Source organism: Polypterus senegalus, chromosome 10 (assembly GCF_016835505.1).
Source record: "Polypterus senegalus isolate Bchr_013 chromosome 10, ASM1683550v1, whole genome shotgun sequence".
Lineage (NCBI taxonomy): Eukaryota > Metazoa > Chordata > Cladistia > Polypteriformes > Polypteridae > Polypterus > Polypterus senegalus.
In genome coordinates this window covers 43,727,293-43,753,280 of record NC_053163.1, presented here as the reverse complement: position 1 = coordinate 43,753,280, position 25,988 = coordinate 43,727,293, and the positions used below count along the sequence as shown (strand labels likewise).

Below are 25,988 nucleotides of genomic sequence, written 5' to 3'. Positions count from 1 at the left end.
GTCGGAGTTGATCTCGTAGGACCCCTTGAGCCCTCATTGCGTGTTCATAAGTACATTTTGGTTATGGTAAATTATGCCACTCAATTTCCAGAAGCTGTTCCCTTGTGCTCAGTAACCTCTAAAATAATCAAACAGGAATTAGTAGGGATTTTCGCTCTTGTAGGGATTCCAAAAGAGGTACTAACAGACCAAAGAATTCCCTTCACATCGGAAATGTTCAGGGAGGTTGCTAAGTTACTGCAAATAAAACATCTCAAGACATCGGTCTACCACCCTCAAACAGATGGTCTGGTAGAACGACTTAATCAGACGCTTAAGCAGATGTTGCGCAAGGTAGTTAGCGAAGATGGACATAACTGGGATCATTTACTCCCCCTGGTGTTATTTGCATATCAGGAAGTCCCACAGACCTCTACGGGCTTTTCTTCTATTGAACTTTTATATGGTAGACAACACCGGGGTCTATTGGATATGCTAAAAGAAGGGTAGGAAGAAGAGGTTCTTCTTTCCTCTAATATATTAGAATATATCACACAATTATGCAATAGATTGGCAAAAATTAAACCTGTACTAAAAAAAATTTGGAAAAAGCCCAAGCAGCGCATGCGCGACATTACAATCGGAACATCATTCTCCGGGAATTTATCCCAAGGGATCGTATTATAGTGCTCGTACCTACTTCCCATTATAAATTGTTGGCCAATTGGCAAGGCCCTTATGAAATTAAGGAACAAAAAGGGCTCGGCGATTATTTGGTTAAACAACCTAATCATCGACTGGAGCGAGCGTATTTATCATGTAAATTTGCTGAAACCGTGGAAGGATAGGGTGGCGGAGTTCCCCTCCGGTCAACCACACTCCCTTTCTATGGAACATCAACCCCTTAATTTCGGATCTGGTCACAGACCTGGTCACACTGCCCTGATTGGGCATGACATCATTACTGACCTGGGAGTAATTGTCCAAGAACACCAATATCAGCTTCCCGAAGCAAAAAAGGCTGAAGTGGAATTGGAAATTAGGCGAATGCTGGATTTGGAGGTAATAGAAGAAAGCTACACCCCATGGACCATTCCAATTGTCTTAGTTCCAAAACCTGGTAGATTGTGGAGGTTCTGTAATGACTTCCAGCGATTCAATCAGGTGTCCAAGTTTGATGCTTATCTGATGCCTCGAGTTGACGATCTGCTCGAACGGCTAGGTAATGCTCAAAATCTAACTACACTTGATATGACTAAATGGTACTGACAAATTCCCTTAACGAGTTCTGCCAAAGAAAAAAAACGCCTTTAGTACTCCTAGCGGACATTGGCAATACACTGTCCTTCCATTTGATTTGCACGGGACACCAGTGACTTTTCAGCGTCTGGTAGATACACTGTTACGGACCCACAATTTCTACAGTGCCGCCTACTTGGATGACGTAGGCATCTATTCTGGCACCTGAAAGGATCATGTACAGCATGTTACAGCTGTTCTATTAACACCAAAAGAAGTGAGGCTTTGGATCAATCCAAAGAAGTGTTTCTTTGGAGTGAAAGAAGCCAACTATTTAGGCTGTCTGATGGGAGGAGGTACAGTGAAGCCACAGTGTTCTAAAATTGATGCCATCATTAAATGGCCGATAACTAAGAGGCAGGTGCAGGCTTTCCTGTGTCTACCTAGTTACTACCACCGCTTTGTTCCTTGCTTCTCAGAGAGGGCTATGCCCCTTACTGATTTAAAAAGAAAAAGGTTCCCCTTAAAGTGGTTTGGGATAACAAAAGTGAGGCCATATTTTGTGACTTAAAAATGACCCTGATATCAGCACCTGTGTTGAAAACTTTTTTTGTCCTTTTATCCTCCAGACCGATGCGTTGGACACAGGACCAATGCATCGATGGTGCTGAACACCCCATGATGTACCTGAGCCAGAAACTGCTTGATCGGGAGACCAGGTATGCAGCAGTGGAACGAGAGGCCTTAGCAATCAAGTGGGCTGTGACACAACTGAGATACTACCTTTTTGGGACGTGACTTTACCCTGGTAACGAACCGTGGCGCTTTACAGTGGATGGTTTACATTGAAAGTCTAATCCTCATGTCACTAGGTGGTTTCTGGAATTACAACCTTACAGATTCAGAGTCAATTATCATCAAGGTACTCTCCAAGCCAGCGCCGACGCCGTCTCCTGTATCTATGACTCCTTGGTTTGGGAGGGGTCATGTCGCACACGTGCGCTTAGGAGACAGTCAACAAGCCCTGAGGTGAGTGATATAATACCAGATAAAAGATTGAATTGGGGTACTGATGTCTATCTCTCTATCTCTACAGAACAAAAGAAGAAAAACAATAACACTCTCACCAACAACACTTCCGGTATCATAAAATGGCTCCATATAGACCACTCCTTCTGTGATGACGCCACTTCCGACTCATTGTGATGATGTCACTTCCAGTCCATTCTTGATGACGTCACTTCCGACTTATTGTGATGACTTCACTTTTTCCGGTCTCTCGATGATGAAGTCACTTCTGCCTCTTCAAGATAATGTTACTTTCTGGTCCCTCAATGATGACATCACTTCCGTCTGTTCAAGATGATGTCACTTCCGGACTTTCGCACTTTTTGCACTTTTGCGTCTCTTATTTTTTATCACCATATATACACAGTATATATATATATATATATATATATATATATATATATATATATATATATATATATATATATATATACACATACAGTATACATATATATATACACACATACAGTATACATATATACTGTATATATATATTGTGACAGATAGGGGGCGCTATCGCTCCCTTGAACCCTTGTCTAAGTCGACAGACATCAGATAAAAGTCCACAACTTGACTTTATTTATAAACAACAGTGCACAAAGCACCCTCCTCTCCACTATACTAATCAAATACACTACAATAATCACAATAATACAATCCTCCACTTCCAGACACGTTGCCACCCTTCCACCCAGCTCAGCTCACAATCTGGGAGCTGCCACAGTCCTTTCATAGTCCCTGACCCGGAAGTGTTCCAGTCCCCAGTTCATGTGATCCTTATCACTTCTGGGTGAGGTAAAAAGTCATTTTCTTCATCCCGGAAGTACGTCACTTCTGCTGTCGCTCTGCCTATGCCGCACTTCCTGGTTATAGGGCACATATGACTCTCTATTTCTCCCTGCAGTGTCTACTGTTGGCCCCTGGGGTATCCAGCAGGTTTGTAAGGGAAAACTCCATAGTCCACGATTCCCTGCTGGCATCCGGGGCACCTCCATGCTGCAGGGAAAGCTCCATTTGGTGGCCTGGAGGTATTGGCCGTGGTGACAAACCGGCCATAGCCCACTATATATATATATATATATATATATATATATATATATATATATATATATATATATATATATATATATATATATATATATATATATATATATATAGTAATCCCTCCTCGATAGGTGAAAATCCGCGAAGTAGAAACCATATGTTTGTATGGTTATTTTTATATATTTTAAGCCCTTATAAACTCTCCCACCCTGTTAACATTATTAGAGCCCTCTAGACATGAAATAACACCCTTTAGTCAAATGTTTAAACTGGGTCACATGTTCTGGGCCTGCACCAAATTAACACTATTCTGGACAAAAATTTTTAATTACCTCTCAGACAGCCTTGGACTCACAATCCCTCCTAACCCATTAACAGCTGTTTTTGGGGTTCTTCCAGAGGGGCTTAAAGTGGAGAAGGACAAACCAATTGTGATTGCATTCACTACACTGTTGCACGCAGACTTATTCTGATAAACTGGAAGAACGCAAACTCTCCTCTTTTAAGTCAGTGGGAAACTGATGTGTTATGCTATTTAAAATTGGAAAAAAATCAAATACTCAGTTAGAGGATCTGTACAGACTTTTTTCAAAACATGGCAGGATCTAATCAGTAATATTTTAAAATAAGTTTATAAAGCACAGAGAATTTATTAATTTAGGTATTTTTACAAGCCTTAAATTTTACACCGTTTGGCTTGCTCTCTCTCAGGGGTGGGGATCGATCTGTTCTTAACATAATTCTTTTTTTTGTAAAAACTTGATTGCTATGTATTGATTGTAATAAAATTAATAAAAAAAAAAAAAAATGTTTAAACTGTGCTCCATTACAAGACAGAGAAGACAGACTTTCTCACAATTAAAAGAATGCAAACATATCTTATCTTCAAAGTAGCTCCGTCAGGAGCACAGAATGTCAGAGAGAGCGCTCACTAAGAAAAGCAAACAATCAAAAAATCAATAAGTGCTTTTAAGTATACAGAAGCACCGTGATAAAGCGGCATTTTGTAGAGGAGCGTCCATATCCTCTGTGCAAACAGCCCATCTGCTCACACCCCCTCCGTCAGGCAGAGAGAGTGAGAAAGATAGAGAGAAGCAAACAATCAAGCACCGCGCAGGAAGCATATCTTATATCATTGAGGAGTTTTAGTTAATATGTAATACGTGCTCTGATTGGGTAGCTTCTAAGCCATCCGCCAATAGCGTCCCTTGTATGAAATCAACTGGGCAAACAAACTGAGGAAGCATGTACCATAAATTAAAAGACCCATTGTCCAGAAAGCGCGAACCAGCAAAAATCTGTGATATATATTTAGATGTGCTTACATTTAAAATCCGCAATAGAGTGAAGCCGCGAAAGTCGAAGCGCGATATAGTGAGGGATTACTGTATATATATCTATATCTATATATATATATATATATATATATATATATCTATATATATATATATATATATTTATATATATATGTATATAGTAAGGTTTCTAAACTCTTTTGAGGCTCCCTCCAATGAGATGAAACACCAAACAGTGTACCAAAGTGCGACTGGAAATCTATGGGAGTCAGCCTATCAGTTGCTGGGGCAACCACAGACTCCTAGTGCTGGAGTAGCTCACCACAAAAACAAATTCAAAAAGATCACGATCACACTATGAACACTTGCCATCGATGGGTGATGCAAGGTTCATTGCAAATCCAGGGAATAGTATTACTTGGCCACTAACATGATCATGACCTTGCCTGATTGCTGTGTCTCTGTATAGGAGAATGATAGGTCCTGTTTCAAGCTGAATAAAGTTGGTTTTGCTAAAGACTTAGCCTTTGGGACAGGGACTCATACATCACTATATATATATGTGTAGCCCGGCCGGGATGCCCAGGAGGACGTGAGGAGGGCTTGTGCCTCCTCCATACTGCAAGGGGGCGTCCGTCCTGGTTCTGTCGGGAGCCACGGGTCGAGGGCATGGAAGCCCTACCCTGTAGGGGCCCGTGGTCACCGCCAGGCGGCGCCCCGATGCCGGTTTACCCCGTACGGTCCTCGGCTGGGGATGGAGCCCGGCCGGGACGCGTTAGAGGGCCAGAGGAGGGCGTGTGCCTCCTCCAGACTGAGTGGGGGCGTCCGTCCTGGTTATTCAGGGGGCCTCGGGTACAGGGCTTGGAAGCCCAGCCCTGTAGGGACCCGTGGCCACCGCCAGGCGGCTCCCCAGTGCCTGTTTATCCCAGGAGCCCGGCACTTCCGCCACACCAGGAAGTGCCGGGGGGAAGACGACCGGGGAGACACAGATGGCTTCCGGGTGCACGGCCGGCACTTCCACCACACAGGGGTGTGGCCGCCGTTAAGTGCCGGGAAGCAGCTGGAGCCCATCCGGCTCCCCATAAAAGGGGCCGCCTCCCTCCAGTCAGCGGTGAAAGTCGGGAGGCAGAAAGACTGAACTGGAGAGAGAGGACGGGAGGCGGCCAGGAAGGCAAAAGGACTGTGTGGCCTGGACTTGGGGAATCGGTGCTGAAGGCACTGGGGTTTGTGTGAGTGCACTTTTATATAATTGTAAATATAGTGTAAATAAACAGTGTGTGGTGGAACTATGTTGTCCGTCTGTCTGTGCCGGGGCCAGCGTTCACAATATATATATATATATATATATATATATATATATATATATATATATATCTCAAAGTCAAAGTCAAAGTGAACTTTATTGTCATCTCAACCATATACAAGTATACAGGTAGACAAAATTGCGAAGCTCAGGGTCCACAGTGTAACAACATGATGTGCAAATAGTAAATTAAAAATAGAATAAAAATTTTAAAATTTATAATTAAAACACAAACAAGACAAGACATTGTGCAAAGATAGGACAAACAAGTAGCAGCAATAGTGATGTGTAAGATATGTAATATAATAAGTAAATAAATAATAAATAATAGATATAGATAATACAGAAATTATCAGTGTATAATAATAGTTGTTTAAGACGTGTGTAAATAATGACAGGTCAGAATGTTTCATAGCATAAGGATATCAAGAGTGTCAAAATCCTTAGAGGTCAGTATGAGATTTTCAGTTCTTTTCTACATGCACACTCATCTTAGCAGGATAGTGGTTTTCATGTATAAAAGTTCTGTTTTTAGTGGTGGTTGAAGCCGTGTGGAAGGTCCCGGGGGCAGCCTGGTGTTATGGAGTCTAACAACTTGGGGGTAAAAACTCTCCTGCAGCCTTGCAGATTTGGCTTTGATGCTGCAGTTTCTTCTCTTGGATGGCAGAAGTGTGAAAAGTCCATGTGAGGGGTGTAAGGGGTCCTGCACAATGCAGCAGGCCTTGCGGACACTGCGTTTGTAAAATATGTCCTGCAGTGAAGGGAGAGCCACCCCAATAATGTTCTCTGCTGTCTTCACTATCCTTTGCAGGCGCTTGCAGTCGGATATGTTGCAATTGCCATACCAGACAGTGATGCAGCTGGTCAGGACACTCTCTATGATGCCTCTGTCGAACATGGTGAGGATGGAAGGGGGAAGACGTGCTTGATTCAGCCGCCTCAGGAAGTGTAGTCTCTGCTGGGCTTTCTTGATTAGTGATGAGGTGTTATGTGTCCACGTAAGTTCCTCAGTTAAGTGCACACCGAGGAACTTGGTACTCCTAACAATCTCCATTTCTAAACCGTTGATGCTGAGCGGGATGTGGGCAGGACGTGATTTTCTGAAGTCCACGATTATCTCTTTTGTCTTGTCGACATTGAGAGATAGATTGTTGTCTTCACACCATGCGGACAGCCATTTCACCTCATCTCTGTATGCTCTTTCATCATCCCTGCTTATCAGTCCCAGCACCGTTGTATCATCCGCAAACTTGATGATGTGATTGGTGTTGTGCATGGCTGTGCAGTCGTGAGTCAGCAGGGTGAAGAGCAGTGGACTAAGCACACAGCCCTGCAGTGCTCCAGTGCTCTGTATGATGATGCTGGAAGTGTTGTGGCCCATCCGAACTGACTAGGGCCTCTCTGTCAAGAAGTCCAGGATCCAATTGCAGAGGGTGGTGTTTAGGCCCAACCTGCTCAGTTTTACAACCAGCTTTGGAGGGATGATTGTGTTGAAGGCAGAGCTAAAGTCTATGAATAGCATCCTGACATATGTGTCTTTTTTATCCAGATGTGTCAGGGAGATATGAAGGGCAGAGCATATGGCATCCTCAGTTGACCTGTTTGAGCGGTATGCAAACTGAAGAATGTCAAGGGAGGCAGGGAGATTAGTCTTTATGTGTGACATGACTAACCTTTCATTATGATTGGTGTGAGTGCAACTGGTCGGTAGTCATTCAGGCATGTCACTGATGACTTCTTTGGCACTGGTATGATGGTGGTCGACTTGAAGCATGCTGGGACTGACGACTGGCTCAGAGATGTGTTGAAGATGTCTGTGAGGACACCAGCCAGTTGACTTGCACATTCTTTGAGCAAGACCAGGTATGTTGTCAGGTCCTGCAGCCTTCCGTAGATTGACTCTGGATAGAGTCCTCCTCACATCTGTTATGGAGAGACAGATTGCTTGGTCAGTGGAGGGAGGTGTTGCTTTTCTCGCAGGCTCTTTGATCTGTGCCTCAAACCGTGCAAAGAAGTTGTTCAGCTCATCTGGAAGGGAGGCATCACCATCACTGCTGTGTGGATTGGGCTTGTAGTTTGTAATTGCCTGAACACCCTGCCACATATGACGTGTGTCTCTGGTACTGCTGAATTGTTTGTTGATCTTCTGCGCGTATGCCCACTTAGCTCTCCTTATAGCATGAGACAGGTTGGCTCTGGTCACCCTGAGGGCGGCCTTGTCTCCAGATCTGAAGGCTGCATTTCTGATCTTGAGCAGCTTGTGCACTTCTCTTGTCATCCAGGGCTTTTGGTTGGCTCTTGTGGTAACATCCTTGGTAACAGTAACATCCTCTATGCATTTGGAGATGTAGCCAGTCACAGAGTCTGTGTACTCCTCCAGATTGATGGAGTCACCATCCATAGCAGCCTCTCTGAAAATGTCCCAGTCTGTCAATTCGAAGCAGTCTTGGAGAGCTGAAACCGCACCATCCTGCCACACTCTGATGCTCTTGCGGGCTGGTTTAGTGCGCTTCAGCAGGGACTTGTATGCAGGAACCATAAACGCTGATATGATCTGAACAGCCCAGGTGAGGGTGGGGTAATGCCTTGTAGGCGTCAGGAGCGTTCGTGTAAACAATACAATACAATACAGTTTATTTTTGTATAGCCCAAAATCACACAGGAAGTGCCGCAATGGGCTTTAACAGGCCCTGCCTTTTGACAGCCCCCCAGCCTTGACACTCTTAGAAGACAAGGAAAAACTCCCAATAAAAACCTTGTAGGGAAAAATGGAAGAAACCTCGGGAAAGGCAGTTCAAAGAGAGACCCCTTTCCAGGTAGGTTGGGCGTGCAGACAGACAGCTGTAAACATTGTCCAGACAGCTTCCCCCTCTAGTTGCAAAGTTCACATTCCGGGAGAATTTTGGGAGAAATTACTTCAAGTTGGCATGATTGAAGTCTCCAGCAATAATGAAAAATGCCTCGGGGTGCGTCGTTTGCAGTTTGCTGATGATCTTGTAGAGTTCCACTAGCGCCTGGTTAGCATTTGCGCTAGGCGGGAGGTAGACGGCCACCACCATCACGCAACTGTATTCCCTCGGCAGGTAGAATGGCCGACACCTTACTGATAAAACCTCTTTCTGCGGGGAACAGTGTCGCGCAACTGAGGCAGCGTTCGTACACCACTCTCTGTTCACATAAACACACAGTCCGATCCCGCGGGTCTTACCGGACAAAGAGGCGTCTCTGTCCACTCGGAAGATGGTCAGTCCGTCTAGCTGGATGGCCGAGTCTGCAATGTTTTCCTGGAGCCATGTCTCAGTGAAAATAAAAATGCAGCAGTCTCTCATTTCCCACTGCTTGGCCTGCTGCAGCTTTATATAATCCAGCTTGTTGTCCAGCGATCGGACGTTCGCAAGCAGAATAGAGGGTATCGCAGGTCTGGTGGGGTTAGTTTTTAGCCTGTTGCTAACACCGCCGCGTTTACCTTGTTTCTGTTTCCGATCTCTGCGCTTGCGTTTTCGCCAACTCAGCTTCTCAGGTTGCCGAAGTAAGCAAAGGCTGCGGAGCGTCTCAGTCACCTCACTGGATATTTCGGCGCAGTTTCTTTGGAAATCTAGCAGGATTTGCTGCTCGTAAATGTATGTCTGCGTACTACTATCACTTAAATCTACTTTTCTACTTATACTAGTTAACAAAGACGAACAAAGATTAACACTAAACACTGCGGACTCTGGAGCTCTGTAAGCTGCAGCCTGCACGGGCGCTGCCATGATCAGAATATATATATATATATATATATATATATATATATATATATATATATATATATATATATATATATATAAAGCAAACAACAATAAAAACTTCTGGCTTGAATACTGGATGGCGGCAGCTGTCAATAACAGACTTGTAGGTCACAGTAAAACCTATCCAGATCTAAATTTGAGGGCATTAACATTTGACTGCTGCAGGTCCAGTTTCTTGTGTCTACAAAAGGTGTATGTCTTTTTAAGAATGTTACTGAGTTTAAAAATAAACTTCAACTGGATGATCCAACCCCTACCTAGATAGTAATGTGGACAAATTCAGTCAGCATTTCAAAGTCTGGATCATACATTTAAGCTTTATAATTGTAATGTGGTTCCATCTTGTATTTTTCATTCACGTTTGTCTCCAGGCCCTCTCCTTCTTTTTCCACTCCATCTGATCATATTAAATGAAACCCATCCAGCCATGAATAGCATCTGAAATAGGAGGTTCAAGCCAGTTTGCTGCAGTAACAAAAGTGCCACAGCACCTAAACTCGCTGTAACTCGCCATGAGATGAGACAATTCTTTCAACGTAAAAAGCTATCGAACATTCCTTACAGTATATGGAGGTTGGCCAGCTTTGAATCCTTCTACCTTACATTTGTCCACAGTTTGTATATTTGCTCTTTCCATCCTCAGATGAACTGCTTCCCTGATAAGGTGTGAGTTAGTTCTTTCAGCAGTAGTGATTGCAGTGCTACCAGCTGAGTATGTGAATATTTAATATATCCAAGTTTATGTTCCACAAGTCTCTAACTGTATATAATACAATCATATGAAAAAGTTTGGGAACCCCTCTCAGCCTGCATAATAATTTACTCTACTTTCAACAAAAAAGATAACAGTGGTATGTCTTTCATTTCCTAGGAACATCTGAGTACTGGGGTGTTTTCTGAACAAAGATTATTAGTCCATGGTTAGCGGCCATCAAATTGAACTGAACTGGAGAGATTTTATATGGAAGAATGGTCAAAAATACCACCGTCCAGATTCCAGACACTCATCAAAGGCTATAGGAGGCGTCTAGAGGCTGTTATATTTGCAAAAGGAGACTCAACTAAGTATTGAGGTAATATCTCTGTTAACGTGCCCAAATTTATGCACAAGTCTAATTTTGTTATGATGCATATTTCATATTTTCTATTAATCCAATAAACTTAATGTCACTGCTGAAATACTACTGTTTCCATAAGGCATGTAATATATTAAAAGGAAGTTTTAAGAGCTTTGAAAGCTCAGCCAATGATAAACAAAATCCAAAGAATTAAGAGGGGTTTCCAAACTTTTTCATATGACTGTATGTTGAAGATAAAAGGCATTCTTAGGTTCACTTTGTTTACACTGTAACATCTCTCAATCTTGGGTCTGCAATGCCAGCAGCATATTTTCAAATTTTTTAAAACTTTTAGAAATAAGTAACAAGCTAGAGGCCAGGTTTTAACATTATTGATTAATAACATTCATTAAAAATAAACGTTTATTAAAAAAAACAAGAGATTCTGTACAAAGGCTGCCACCTGAATTTGTACCTGCAAGTAAACAGTATTCTCACATATACACAAGCACACACACACTGTAGTTAGCCATGCTATGTGACATAAGTAAACCAAAATAACAAACAGGTGAACTTCCATGATAACACACAATGAAAAACACTATTTGTCCATCCATCCAACCTGCTACATCCTAACTACAGGGTCTCGGGGTCTGCTGGAGCCAATCCCAGACAACACAGGGTGCAAGGCAGGAATCAAACCCCGGGCAGGGCACCAGCCCACCACAGGGCACAACACTATTTGCACTCGGATTCTTTTTTATTACAACGCACTGAAAGTAAAATGGAAACATTTACTGTGTTCTTATATTTACAATGAGAATCTTTATTTTAGACACATGTACGTGAACATGGTACAATAACTGACCTGATGTTTTATCAACATATTAAACAATACACAGTAAATAAATAAAATCAATCCATCCTTAAGATAAGCATATTTAGTATGTTCTTACCTTAACTGTAAATATCTGTTCGGAATCATCCAGGAGAAGTACTTTCAGGCTCATCATTCCATAATTTGTTCCTTTTTCTTTTGCAATAGCAGTCTTTTCATGGGACTTTAAGAAGTCCAGTTTAACTCTGCTGTCACACATTGCAAACGTTCAGCTGAGTAATAACTGCTGTAATAAAAATAAAGGTTTTAATATGACAGTTCAGAGTCAACAGTCAAAATGACCTGTCCATGTTTGGGATGTGTAAGGAAAGCAAAGATCCAAAAAAAAAAAAAACTCCAACATGATCATATGAATAAGGTGCATAACTTCCGACTATGTCAATGAGTGAGACAGATTTTGAATTGAATCTCATTTTTTGTAACATGAGTTCTAACCATTGGCCCACTAGGGAAAAACGTATCACAAATTTGTTCTGTTATTTGTTATTGTTAAATTTGTTATTATTGAGAACATACAGTATTAGGGCAGTGACCAGCTTTTCTGCCTTAAATATCCATAATTTTGGTTTTCAGTCTCATGCTTGTTTGTTTTCCTAAATTAGTATGGATTATTCTCTGGACCCTTCAGTTTTCCTTCTATATTCTAAACATGTGTATTGTATGTTAGTTAGAAAATTCAAGTAGTCAAAGTATGAGTGAGGTCCTGTGATTCAATGGATTCGGTTTACCAGAGACCTTCCTCAAAAAAAGGCAAAAGCCTACCTATGGTGGCTGAGTTCTTAATGTGCAGAAAATATAGATTCATTCATTTATGTGATAGGTCCTGTTGTACTGTAGCTTTATGTTTTTGTTGTATTTAAAATACCTGGGAGTTTGATTGTGTACCAATATATTAATAATAATAATTATGGTAGGTTAATTACTTTTGCTGATCAATCAAAAGATACTGATTAGTTGATTTTGGGCCTGAATTGCAGGTGACATTAAAGAAAAGACTGTATTATTTACAGTTCAGGTTCTCATCGTTTTGCTTCACAATCAGTAAAGGAAAATAATCAAGGTAAAGCTTCTATATGTTCAGATTCCTTTCCCCTTTTAATGAATCTTAAAACAGGTGACTCTGTAGATCCAATTTACTATTGCAAATTCCTCAATGTTTATTTAGTTTATAAAGAGTTGTTCTATAATTTTGCTTCTTCTGGCTCTTTACACGTATGGGTTAAGAGTGCAATTAGAAGATTGAGTACCTTGCTAGGAAAGTTGTTGAAAATTCAGCTGTGGAGTTTCCAATTTGCAAAGTAGAACCAAATGGATTAGAGGGGTTAAGGCAAGATTTAGGGGATTATTAGCATAAATGAAAGAATGTTTGTAGAATATATAAATCTTTTTGGAAAACATCAATCAGGGTAGTGTAGATTTTGTCAGCAAGAAAAAAATTTATCAACATGCAGAAAGAGATTACTTTTTGTTATTTTCAAAGTATAGGGCTTTTTGGAGTAGATTAATTTTAATCTAAAAAGAAGAATAATGTTTTTTTAATTGCTGCTCCTGATGGAGAAATCGAATTAGCCTCTCCATGCTAGTTGAAGGTGTATAACCCTTAAAAGAATTATTGCTATCTTTAGCATCAATTTTCAATAGGCCAACTGTGTTGCCTATGTAGATGACAATGTCTTGTTTTCCAGCACCTGGGAGGAACTTGTCTTCAAAGTCCTCTGCACCTCCATGATACTGATGCAAATAAATGTTATTTAAGGCTGACTGAGGCTAAATATTTAGGCTACATGGTGGGGAGAGGATGGGTCAAACTGCAGTGGTCCAAAGTTATTGCCATTCGAAACTGGCCCACACCACAAACCAAAAGGCAGGTCTCTGCTTTCTTGAGGTGAGGTACTATTGGTTTGTAGCCCAATTCCTGTGTGAGCCTTGCCTTTAATAGACCTTACAAAGAAGAACGCGTCATATACAATGGCATGTACACCAAAACCTAAGGCCACATTCTGTGATTTAAAGATGGCCTTATTGTCTGCTCCTGTATTGATATCTCCTAACTTTCCTCTACCTTTCCTCTACAGAATGAAACCTCAGGCACAATTCATAGAGCTGTGTTGAGCCGGAGTGAAGAAGGAGCAGAACATTCTGTTATGTACATGAGCAGGAAACTGCTGGACTGGTAGATGAGGTACACAGAGATGGAGAGGGAAGCAGTCATGATCAAAAGGGCAGTCTTTCAGCTCTCCAGTATTACCTCTTGGGAAGAGAGTTCACCCTGTTGACTGACCATGCATCCCTCCATTAGCTTTTCTCACACAGGGACTCTCACACACTGGTTCCTAAGCCTCATCCCTTCAAATTCATGGTCCAACACAGACAGGGAGCCCTCTGTGCCAATGTGGTTGCTCTCTCCTAGATTCATGACCTTTTGGCTAAGTCCACCCGACTCCTGGTGGCTGAGCTGATGGGGATGGACATGTTACATATGTGAGCCAGAGGGTTAACTTCTGAATTCATCTCAGAAAAGCGATACCACCCTGGGACATTAAGATGCATAGTCACTAATGCTATCATCTCGTATTCAGCCCAGAGCTCTGAGAAGACACCTACTGAAGGAAACTGACTCCTCCCCTTACAGTTGTAATGGCCGACCCCTTACCCAGCCGGCAGCTACACCTCCAAGACCTGTGGCCTGGATAAATTACTGAGATTAAATCTTATATATCAAGCTGTACCTCTAACAAATATAATTTTCTCCACAATCGACGGATTATATAGGCACACAAAAGCAGATATGTAAAATTAAGTAATTATATTAAACTAGCCAACCCGCAGCGTAGCATACGTTGCATATAATTATTTATTGATGAGTGAACACTTCCTGAAAGACACAGTTGTCCAAATGGGGTGGGTTTGAGGATACAACTGTCAGCGAATGAAAAGATGGAACTCTGGAGAGAGCAACATACAATTGTCCGTGAGTGAAGACAGGTTTTGGCAGATACAGGCATATTTTTTTGAAAGTTTGTCCTTGTGCCTTGTTGTTAGTCATTGCAAACGGCAATCTAACAGGAAATTGTCTGCGTGTAAAAGTAAAAGGCAAATTAGAATCTGATGGTGTCAGGGAAATCCGAGGAATAAGGACAATTTGTGAGGTAGCAGATGTGATAGTCTTACACTCCAGTACATTGCGTTGAATGCTTGTAACAGAAAGTCTAGTGCCATTACAGAGACCTTTTGCTTGCATGAAGTTCCTGAGAAGCATGATGACTGAACCAATTTTAATTTTGAGTTCATGCAGAGGCATGCCAGTGGGAGTAAGACTATTAAGAAATTTTCCGGGAATGCAAGTTGATCTGCAGGATCGTCTTTGACGATGGAGTCAATGCTGGTGAAAGTTACTTCGTCGCTAGGGATAAGTTTCAGCACCTGTTCAATAATGTGTAGTTAGTCTTCGTTGATGACGATTAATATAGCTCGCGTACTGAGTTGTTCCAGAGTGACAGTTGAGAAGTCGATGTCGCCATATAATTGCCTCGAGAGCAACGCTGGATGCGGGAGGACAGTTACAGTTGGCGTGCATGGCTCTGTCGTGTGTATCCCATGACGTGGTAGGAGGGTTAGAGCTGGTGGGCGGGGCTCTATTGAGCATATCCCATGGTCTTAGAGTTGGTGAGCGGGGCTCTGTGAGTTGGCAGGCATGGCTCTCTATCTTGCTTGCGCTCACTGTCTTGCGTGCCCTTAGTGAATTATATATATAGATAAAATAACAAAAAATACAACTTTTACACGTAAAAAAAATACAGTATATATGTATATCCCTCCAGCAAAGCAACAACGTGACACCACCATATATTTACACAACAAACCCTCCCTTGTCCCAGTAACATATAACAAACAACAATGAATAACAATAATGAATGAACTATGGAATGAATGATCGTGAACTTGAGTCCGAGTATAAAACTGTCCTGAATATGGATGAGTGTTCAACAGATAGGTGATACAGTATGTTTGAATTTCCCGGAAACAAAAATGGAGCAACCTCACTGTGAATCCTCGGTGTGTGGTGGACAATGTAGTTCAACCCTGGGGTCTGTGGCGATGATTGAATTGAAGCAAGTCCGGCAAAATGAAAAACAAACTGGTATCAAAAGTGTGATGTGGAAAACAGCAGGTACTGGTGGTTCGTGGTAATGAATTGTGATCTCTGTCTTTCTCCTCTCCTCTCTCTGTTCCCTCCTGATTGCTTATATAGTGATGAGCTGGTTGTACTTGATTGTGATTAAAAACAGGTGCTTTCCATCTTGGGGCTATGGTCTCTTTCCATCATCCGTCCCCCCGTATTTACGGGGACGGCATTCACTGATGCACACAAACAGCAAACAGGACGATGGAAAAAAAACACACTTAGTACTAACATTGACAACACTATACTATGTAGCCCCGCTACACAGTCAGAGGACTAATTCGAGATGCTCCTTGAAGGACTCATCTCATTTGATTGTAGAACCATCAGAAAAGGGAACTCTACACCAGAATCACCATTCAGATGAGAAACAACTCTACTGAGAAGAGGCACTGGAGCCTTATCTTTTGTTTTGTCTTTATCGAAGTCAACTTCATTGAGCACTATGGCTTTTGTTGCAAAGCCTTTATTAAAAGGGGCAACAGGGGTGGGTGTCATTCTTTGGACTTGTGCCATACCTCACGCGACCACTGGGCATAAATGTATTAGTTTTAATATTGTTTATATATTGTTTAAAACAATTCTAATGATGAATTGTACAAAACAATACAATACATTCTAATATAAGTATGTTGTTACTACACCATATTTGTGTGATGAATGAGAGAATCTTTAATAACAGAGTATAGTTTTAACTCAAAAGAATCATAATTGAAGTGAGACTTATATAAGTGTTTTTACCATGCAATTTAAACATGTACCAGTGCAAGCAAAGTTAAAGATGCTGGCAATATCATGCAGGGCAGTCAAGCTCTTAAGTAGCGCAACTGAGCTCCGCTGAATTTATTTGCTGATGCAGGTAAAGTAATGAATGTGATTCATTGAAATAAGTCATTCAAAAAGAATGAATCATTTACAAATCTCAGCTCACTAATGCAGCTATGAAATATGCATTTGTCATTTTGAATGATTTTATGAAATTTGGAAGTTTTAAAATTAAAATATTTCTCATACTTTTTAAACAAAGCACTAGATGTGAATGTAATTCTTAATATTCACTACTTTGTTCTATTATTATTTTGGAATGTTAAAAAAAGACAGTGACAAGTATGGGGCTTCTGTAATAGGGTGCTGCATGCACAGTGCCAGTAAGTAAGAACAGAGAGTAAGTACATTTAAGAATAAGTAGGTAATGAAAAAGATAACTTTTGTCAACAGTAATGTGGATTAGACCTTATATATGATAAACTGATGAAAGGAGTTTCTACTTTGTATTTGTTTTCTGTTCCTCTAATTAGCATCAAACTATAGCAACTTTGACAAAAGCCGCTATAGCAGCACTCAGCCCGACACAGACAGACACAGGAGGCACACTTATAAAAACACAAGTTTTTATTTGCTTCACCTGTGGGCAACGTCTTCCCCGTTTACCACAGGCACAACACAGTCCCAAAGCACCAACACTACAATACATAATTCCTTAACTTTCTCTTTCTTTTTCTTTCTCCTCCACTCCTCCCCGGCAAGCTTTGTCTCCCTCTTCCTGACTCTGGTTCCCGGAGTAGTGGCTGCTGGCTCCTTTTATAGCCCACCCGGAAGTGCTCCAAGTATGTTTGACGACCTGTTTCCAGCTGCACAACGTTTTACAACAGTTCATGCAGTCAAAGGAGGTTTAAATGTATAAATAGTGCGGTTACTTCTACACATACACTTTTAAGTATTACATTAACACCATAAGAGCCAATTTAACACTGGCAATTTTATTATGTACAAATTGTGGGTTTCCAAATACAGTCTAAATAGTCTCATTGGCAACATGTATTGGGGTTTAGTACCCCATTGACAAGCATGGAATTTATGTTTGTAGAAAAGGATTTCCTTTCCTAAATCTGCAAATCACCTGTGACAGCAAGTTCATTTAGGAAATGTTGCCTATAAGTAGCCAGAGGCCTCATGTATAAAAGTTGCTTATGCTTGGAAACGTACAAAAAATTTCTTACAAAAAAGTGAGGATTTATATAATAGCGAAATGGCATGAAAAATGACTTAACAGTAATGCAAAGTTAAACCATCCATAAGTCGTACACAGACCTTTTGGTGTTGCCATTTTAGTCAATCTATGTAGTGTGACAACAAAGTAAACAGAAAGTTCTGTTTCAATGTGCATTTCAATGATGGGTCAGTCCCATACTGATGTTCTTGAACTAGTTATATCACAGTTAGCTGACACGTTCACTTTCAGTCTTCAATGTAGGCATTAACACCTAATGTATACACTTAATGTTACCTGCTGTCATACATGTGCATCAGAGGATCTCCTCATGGGCTTAGTTGAGTTATGTGATAACCCACCAGGGTGTGAGCGGGCACTGTTGCTAATGTTCTCTTCTCCTTCTTTCCACACAGCACAGAGAAACCACCCAGCGAGGGCACTTAGCCTTACTCCTTTTAGTTTGCACATTACAAGAAGCCTGGCTGCCCAGAAGAACACGTCACTTTTCACTTAGTGCAACCTGCTGGACGGAGCTCCACGGAATGACGCTTGCCAAAATAGCTTACTGTTTGTTTATTATTGTGCCAGAGTGGCGTTTTCCTTAGAGTCTTATTTGCATTAAATTGATGACCTGGTTGGTGTCCCAACTTTTCTTTCTTGCCCATCCTGTCATTCCTGTACATGGCCACACTGCCTTAGTGTGTATCCAATCTCTTTTTTCTATAAAAAGGTTTTAAAGTGTGTTGTGCAACATAACTAGCTAAGGCAACATTACCAAAAAGTGAACCATCACACACAACATGACTGTGAAGTCTACATCCCACTTTACTCTTTGATAAAATAAAGGAATTGTGGGTTGAGCTGATCCACCAGGCAACAAAGTTATGTATTACAGGCAGTCCCCAGATTACCTACGAGATAGGGACTGTAGGCTTGTACTTAAGTTGAATTTGTATGTAAGTCGGAACAGGTACATAAATTTAATAAATGCTATTGTTGACCGATTGTAACCAAGTGCTCTACTAGTGAATGATGGAGTTTCACCTCTGTCTGACCTTTGTATTATTTCTACTTTATTTTCAATGGTGATGGTTTTTCCCTTCTTTACTGTATCACCAGCACTTGCATCAGATTTGTGTTTCAGAGACATTGTTGAAGGGTGAAGACAAAAGATTAAGATGAGCTCTTTTGCACAGCACTGTACAGGTATCACAGCAGGAAGGCACCAGTCGTCAACACATCTGATGTACTGACAAGAGACAACTTCCTGCTATGTGTGTAACAGTACAAGCAGGCTTGCTATTGAGAATGAATGGGGGCATCGAGGAGCGGTTCACCACCAGCCCACCTCACAGTCATCTCCACTACAGTATGCTGCCTGCAGCGTCCGCCCACCAAGAACGAACACGGTGCGGCCAACGGCGGGTAGTGAATCGCCCCCATTCAATAGGCAGCCATCCGATGCACACCTTGGAGATATTATTATCTCTTTTTACTACATTTTCATTTGCCCCAAACATATGCGCATGGATCAAACTGCTCTATACCAGTCCAATAGCTTCAGTTTGTGGTACTAGAAAAGGATGCGACCTGTCACCACTTTCTTTTTCAAACGCCATTGAGCCACTGCCAGTTCACTTTTGAAATACTTATGAAATAAAGGAGATTATCAGAGAAGAACTTGATCAAAAAATATCATTATATGCAGATGAAATGGTATTATATAAAAGCTCAAAAAATTAAAGGAAAACACATCAAATTTCAAAAAATCACGCTGGATATCTATACTAACATGGACTGGGTAATGTGTTAGGAACAAAAGGATGTCACATCATTTGATGGAAATTAAAATTATCAACCTACAGAGGGCTAAATTCAAAGACACCCTGAAAATCTAAATGAATAGGTAATGCAGCATTCTAGAACATTTGGCCGAAATTTCATTGCAACCACTCAAAATTGTACTTAGTAGTTTGTATGGCCCCCATGTGCTTGTATGCATGCCTGACGACGGATGGTGTACTGGGGGATCTCCTCCCAGATCTGGAGCAGGGCATCACTGAGCTCCTGGACAGTCTGAGATGCAACCTAGTGGCATCGGATGGACAAAAAAAAACAATGTCCCAGAGGTGTTCTATTGGATTTATGTCAGGCGAGCATGGGGGCCAGTCAATTATATCAATTCCTTCATTCTCCAGGAACTGCCTGCATACTCTCGCCACATGAGGCCGGGCATTATCATGCACCAGGAGGAACCCAGGACCCACTGCAACAGTATAGGGTCGAATAATGGGTCCAAGGATTTCAACGCAATATCTAACGGCAGTCAAGGTGCTGTTGTCTAGCCTGTGGAGATCTGTGCGACCTCCATGGATATGCCTCACCAGACCATCACCGGTCATGCTGAACAATGTTACAATTAACATAACCATCTCCATGGCTTCTCCAGATGCTTTCACGTCTGTCAAATGCTCTCAGGGTGAACCTGCTCTCATCTGTGAAAAGCACAGGGCACCAGCAGTTGACCTGCCAATTCTGGTATTCTATAGCAAATGCCAATTGAGCTCCACGGTGCTGGGCAGTGAGCACAAGGCCCTAAGGCCACCCTCATGAAGTGTGTTTCTTATTGTTTGGACAGAGACATTCACATCAGTGGCCTGCTAGAGGTCATTTTGCAGGGCTCAGGCAGTGCTCATCCTGTTCCTTCTTGCCCAAAGTAGCAGATACTGATCCTGCTGATGGGTTAAGGACCTTCTACAGCCCTGTCCAGCTCCCTGCCTTTGAGACTGTTCTGGGAGACACAGCAAATCTTCTGGCAATGGCATGTATTGATGTGCCATCTTGGAGAAGTTGGACTACCTGTGCAACCACTGTAGGGTCCTGGTATCGTCTCATGCTACCAGTAGTGACACTGACCATAGCCAAATGCAAAACTAGTGGAAACCAGTCAGAAAAGATTAGGAGGGAAAAATGTCAGTGACCTCCACTGTTTAACCATTCCTGTTTTGGGGGTCATCTCATTGTTGTCTTTTGTTAATTTAATTAATACCAAAGCAGCTGAAACTGATTAGCAACCCCCTCTGCTACTTAACTGACCAGATCAATATCCGAAAAGTTTCACTGACTTGATACTATAATTAAAAAGTGTCCCTTTATTTTTTTTTGAGCAGAATATATAAGATCCACAAAATACTGTGCCTGCAGTCCTAACAGCACTAACAGAATTTCAAAAGATTTCTGGACTCAAAATTGATTTAATTAAAAGTGTGTTCTCTTTCCAGTGAAGTCTCTAGCACACAATATTAGACTGGACACCTTCCCTTTTATCATCGCAGATCAGTTTAAATATCTAGTGGTAAACATCACAAATAAACATAAAGCTGTTTATCAACAACTTTTGCTGTCTGCATGGAAAAACTTAAGCAAAACTTGCATAGATCATCTACCTCTCATCTCACTTTAGCAAGAAGAATTAACACTGTCAAAATGAATAGCTTTCCTAAGCTTCTTTTTCTTTTTTAAAGCATTCCAATACACATCAATAAATAATTTTTAAGAAGTTAGATTCAAACATAACCTCATTTATTTGAAATTCAAAACATCCACGCATCCAAAGACCCAAGGAAGAAGGTGGCATGGCTCTACCTAACTTTCAGTTTTATTACTGGGTGGCAAATATAAAAGATATAAAAACCTGGATATGGACACAAATAGATGAACATACACAGGCTTGGTCTGCAATAGAAATAAAATCCTGCAGTACTTCTTTATATTCCTTGCTTTGTATCCCAATAAATACAAGTTATTGCCAATATACTAACGACCCAATTGTGCTTCATTCACTCATAATATGGAACCAATGTACTTCAAGGCAGAGAAGCCCTTATCTGTGGCACCTCTGCACAATAACCACCTTTTTCCACCCTCTCAAACGTACACATTTTTTAATGTTTGGAAAACATACAGGATTAAATCACTTAACAGATTTGTACATATATAACGTCTTTGCATCCTATGAATGATTACACTCCAAATTTAACTTTCGATCAACACAATTCTTTCACTACCTCCAAATCAGAAACTTTGCCAAACAAAGCCTGCACAATTTTCAGCACCTTCCACCTACTTCTGTTCTGGAAGAAATATTGATCAGTCTTGACAACTCAGAAAGCATTTATATAATATATAAAAACATTCTAAAGTCCCTCCCTTTCAAAGATCCCAGAGTACAGTGGGAAAAGGATCTCTTACTTAACATTTCAGAAAAGGAGTAGAAGGCAGCCAGGCACAGAATTCACTCGCACTCCATATGCGCATAGCATACAATTATTCAACTCAAAATTATATATCAAGCACATCTGTCTTGCTTAAAATTGTCCAAAATGTTTCCAGGGCAAGATCCAACCTGCAAACGTTGCAATCAAGTCCCACCCTCATTGGGCAATATGTTTTGGGCAGGCACCAAATTAATATCATTCTGAACAAAAATCTTTAAATGCCTTTCAGACAGCCTTTATGTCAATATCACTCCTAATCCACTAACAGCTATGTTTGGTGTACATGTACATGGGCTTAAAGTGGAGAAAGACAAACAAACTGTAATTGCCTTTACTTCACTATTAGCACATAGACTTATCTTGCTCAACTGGAAGAATCCTAACTGACCTCTTTTAAGTCAGTGGGTAACTGATGTTATATACTATTTGAAAAAAAACAAACAAATTCTCACTTAAAGGATCTGTGCATGATCTAATCAATAACATTTTAGAATAAGCATTTAAATTGGGGAAAACGCTTTTCTTACCTTTAGTTTTTTTTTTCTTACTGTTAAAGTTTTACTCTGTCTGTTGGCCTAGCTCTCTTTCTCATAGGTGGGGGCTGATTTGATTTGAACTTAGTTTCAAGGCTTGCTTGTATGGAATGTTACTTGCTTTGATAAATTTTATAAATTGTTTAAAAAAATGAATTTGTAATTATTAAGTCTAAATGATTTACTGTAAATTAATTTAACAGTATATCTAGTATTATAAATGCTTTATAGCATTTCATCATGAAAATTTCATAATCTTAATATAAATCTTACTATTGCAAATTCCTCCCTGAGACCATTATGCATTTGAGAATAAGGATAATATATGTTTTTAAACAATGCAAAGCATGATGTAATAACTGTAGTTTATTATCACTGTTATCACAAATTTCAACATTACTGGCAGTGTTTCAATATTATTATTTTTAAATGTGTGCTGATCACAAAGTCCATAACAGAAGCAGATAGCTCATTGTTGTTTTTCACAACCCATAAACGGTATAACAGACAGTATTGCTTATCATCACTGCCCATAACTGCAGGTAAGAATCTTAAAGCACATTCCTGATCATTTTTTAAAGTCCAAAACAGCAAATTGTTCCACTCAAACAACGCAAGAACCGCTCCTTTCTTCAACAGTCGCCGCTCTGACTCCGACCCTGACTGACGATAATCCTCTTTTTTATTAAATGCCGGCTGCAAACTCGGGTAATGGGACTAACCATAAATCTCCCTCCCTGGGTGACGACGATCCATTTAGACCAGGGTACCTTGTTGTACCTACTGGAAACGCGACATAAAGGTACACAGCAATGTTCAGCTATAAAGTATTTTTATACGATGAACCTTAAACTTCTTTTTCTCGGGCATTCTCGTAACTTAATAAAATAAATCACAGCTGCAGTATAGACAACGGAAGCAACTGATGTGCGCTAAATGAGAATGAAAATTATTATTATTATTTAATGTTTTTTCTTAAGTAGGAATTAAGAGAGCCGCGTGCAGCTCGCGAGCCGTAAGTTGAGTATCATTGTTATAGACTAAATAATAGCTGTCTATTTTTAGGCTTTGCTTTTTGAGTAGATATCAAGCAAGCGTTTTAAGGCAAAAATGCAAACAAATCGTAATCCTACTCAGTCTCTTCTGTGAAGTTTAAATGTATGTGCCACTGCTGCTTATGTCTAAGTCTGAAATAAATTCTTCCTTGATAAATTTATTATTTAACTGGTAAGCTTTTACAATAAGGACGATTCTTCACCAATATGTGATCTTGATTGCGGAATAATTAGAATACAAGTACTTAAGTGCTGTATACTTCACAAATTAAAGTTACACATCAAATTTTTTAATAAAAAAAACTACTGCTCTAGGTAGGTTAATTAACATCAGGAGAATATATTAGATACTTGAAAATACGTTTGCATTAATAGCCCCACTGAACACTTCATATTTATGTATGAAAGAAATACATCATATACCGTCGTTTTCAATAAAATATTAAATACGGCTATGCATTCTGTCCGATTTTACAGCCACGAAGGAAACTAATCTGCTTACCTTACAGTTTAAATTGTCGAGCAAAGGATGCATTGTCCCCATCCTATATACTTAGATCATCTTCGTCGTCTCCTGAGTCAAACGCACTGACAGGCTAATTGGGTTAAGCAGAGCTTTTCATTTCCTCGCGTATATCTTGCCTGCTAGAGCGATGTTGTATAGTAGTAGCTAAGCCACCCACATATTACTGAAATTGAATGAACATGTTTGCATAAAATCTAGTTGTTCCTTTATATATGAAACATTAATTACAAAAATTCTGTTGATAGAAAATATTAGAACAAATTAACGGTTTAAAAACGCATGCTTGAACAATACAGAAATGTGTTTAGGGGTAAAATAAAAACAAATCTTAAAAAAATTAAAGAACTGAAAGAACGTACTGGATTCCATTAAAGTTTTCTTGTATACTATACTCTCCATTTACAGGTTCTGAATATTCCACATATTTGCAGATGTAGTCAAATATAAAAGATATATTTTTCTTGAAACATAAAACACTGCAATAAAAGACAAACACATGCTGTAATATTTACACACAAATTTTATATTAACATAAAAGAAAACAACACCCCAGTACTACATAAAAGAAAAGCTATACATGCTCTCTAATATAAAACGCTTTTACGTTGGAGGACATAATATCCATCCATCCATCCATTATTCAACCCGCTATATCCTAACACAAGGTCGCGGGGTCTGCTGGAGCCAATCCCAGACAGCATATGGCGCAAGGCAGGAACAAATTCCAGGGCAGGGCGCCAGCCCACCGCAGAGGACATAATATCATCTTGTTCTAATCAAATTGTAAAATTAATTAAATCTACTGTAGGTGGTAAAACAAACAAAACAGACTTCAGCAGTTATTATTCAACAATAAGCCAAAATGCAGGGGCCATGTGTGAAAAGTAACACCTTTCCTTGTTTTTTATAAATAAAAGTTTAATCACAGCTAGATGGTGATCAGGAAGTGCTATTACCTATAAGACGAAACCATGTCTGTTCAGTCTAAAATATTCACGTTTGTAGTAATACTGCATTGACAAGGACAACTGACATTTTCAATGATCACTGGCACCTTGGAAAGGCACTATATCCATAAAATACAATATATTATTATTAAGTAATTAGTAACAGTAACAGTGTGGGAAGAATGACAGAATTTTGCTGAACTTAATGTCTGGGCTTTGTGATTTCAAAATCTTAATTTTGTCTTTTTCAGCTATTTAGTTTTAAGCTAGTGTGATTAAGATGTTTTCGTATGGTATGATTCCATTTCAGGTAAGCAATTGCTGTGAGAAGGATAGTCTCAAATCTTTTATAGGCTCTGTTGTGAAGAACAGTTCATAGTAAACTCAGTGGATTGAAGTTGTTCACATTTCACTACTTTCTTCAAAGCCCTGTCCCTGACGATGAATACATTTGCTGTGGAGCTTATTTTGTTGCACGTGAAAGGATATCTGACTTAAAACAGCAGATTGCAGGTGCTACCCCTGTCCAAGCTCCTAAAGAACATATGACACAAAGTGGAATCACTTGTTCCCTTATACCTCACTCACACTTCCCAGTGCAAACATGGTATATTGTTGTTGTTGTTTAAATAATTGCATTGTTTTGTTAAGTTCAACTTGATTGTATGTAATTTTCTTTTTTCCGTGTTGTATAAATTAGATTTGATTGTATGAAATGTTACATTCTTCATATAAAATAATAAAATATGTTACCTACTGCAGCCTATATATTATAATCTACGTGGCCTATATTTTGCTGGAA

At 40.2% G+C, this 25,988-nt stretch overlaps 1 protein-coding gene across 2 annotated transcripts in view; it reads right to left on the bottom strand.

The window, feature by feature from the left end:
- The window catches only part of LOC120537112 (FERM domain-containing protein 7-like), a 292,132-nt gene extending 267,774 nt beyond the window's left edge, over positions 1 to 24,358 (bottom strand). Inside the window, exons 1-2 of one of the 2 annotated variants that reach the window (XM_039765773.1) lie at positions 24,216 to 24,358; positions 11,731 to 11,898 (exon numbers count right to left, since the gene is read on the bottom strand). In XM_039765773.1, the coding sequence (XP_039621707.1) occupies positions 11,731 to 11,871 (141 nt within the window). In that variant the 5' untranslated portion in view covers positions 11,872 to 11,898; positions 24,216 to 24,358. The remainder of the gene's footprint in view (positions 1 to 11,730; positions 11,899 to 24,215) is intronic. The other variant, XM_039765774.1, reaches the window with a different exon arrangement.
- Between the last annotated feature and the right edge of the window lie 1,630 nt (positions 24,359 to 25,988).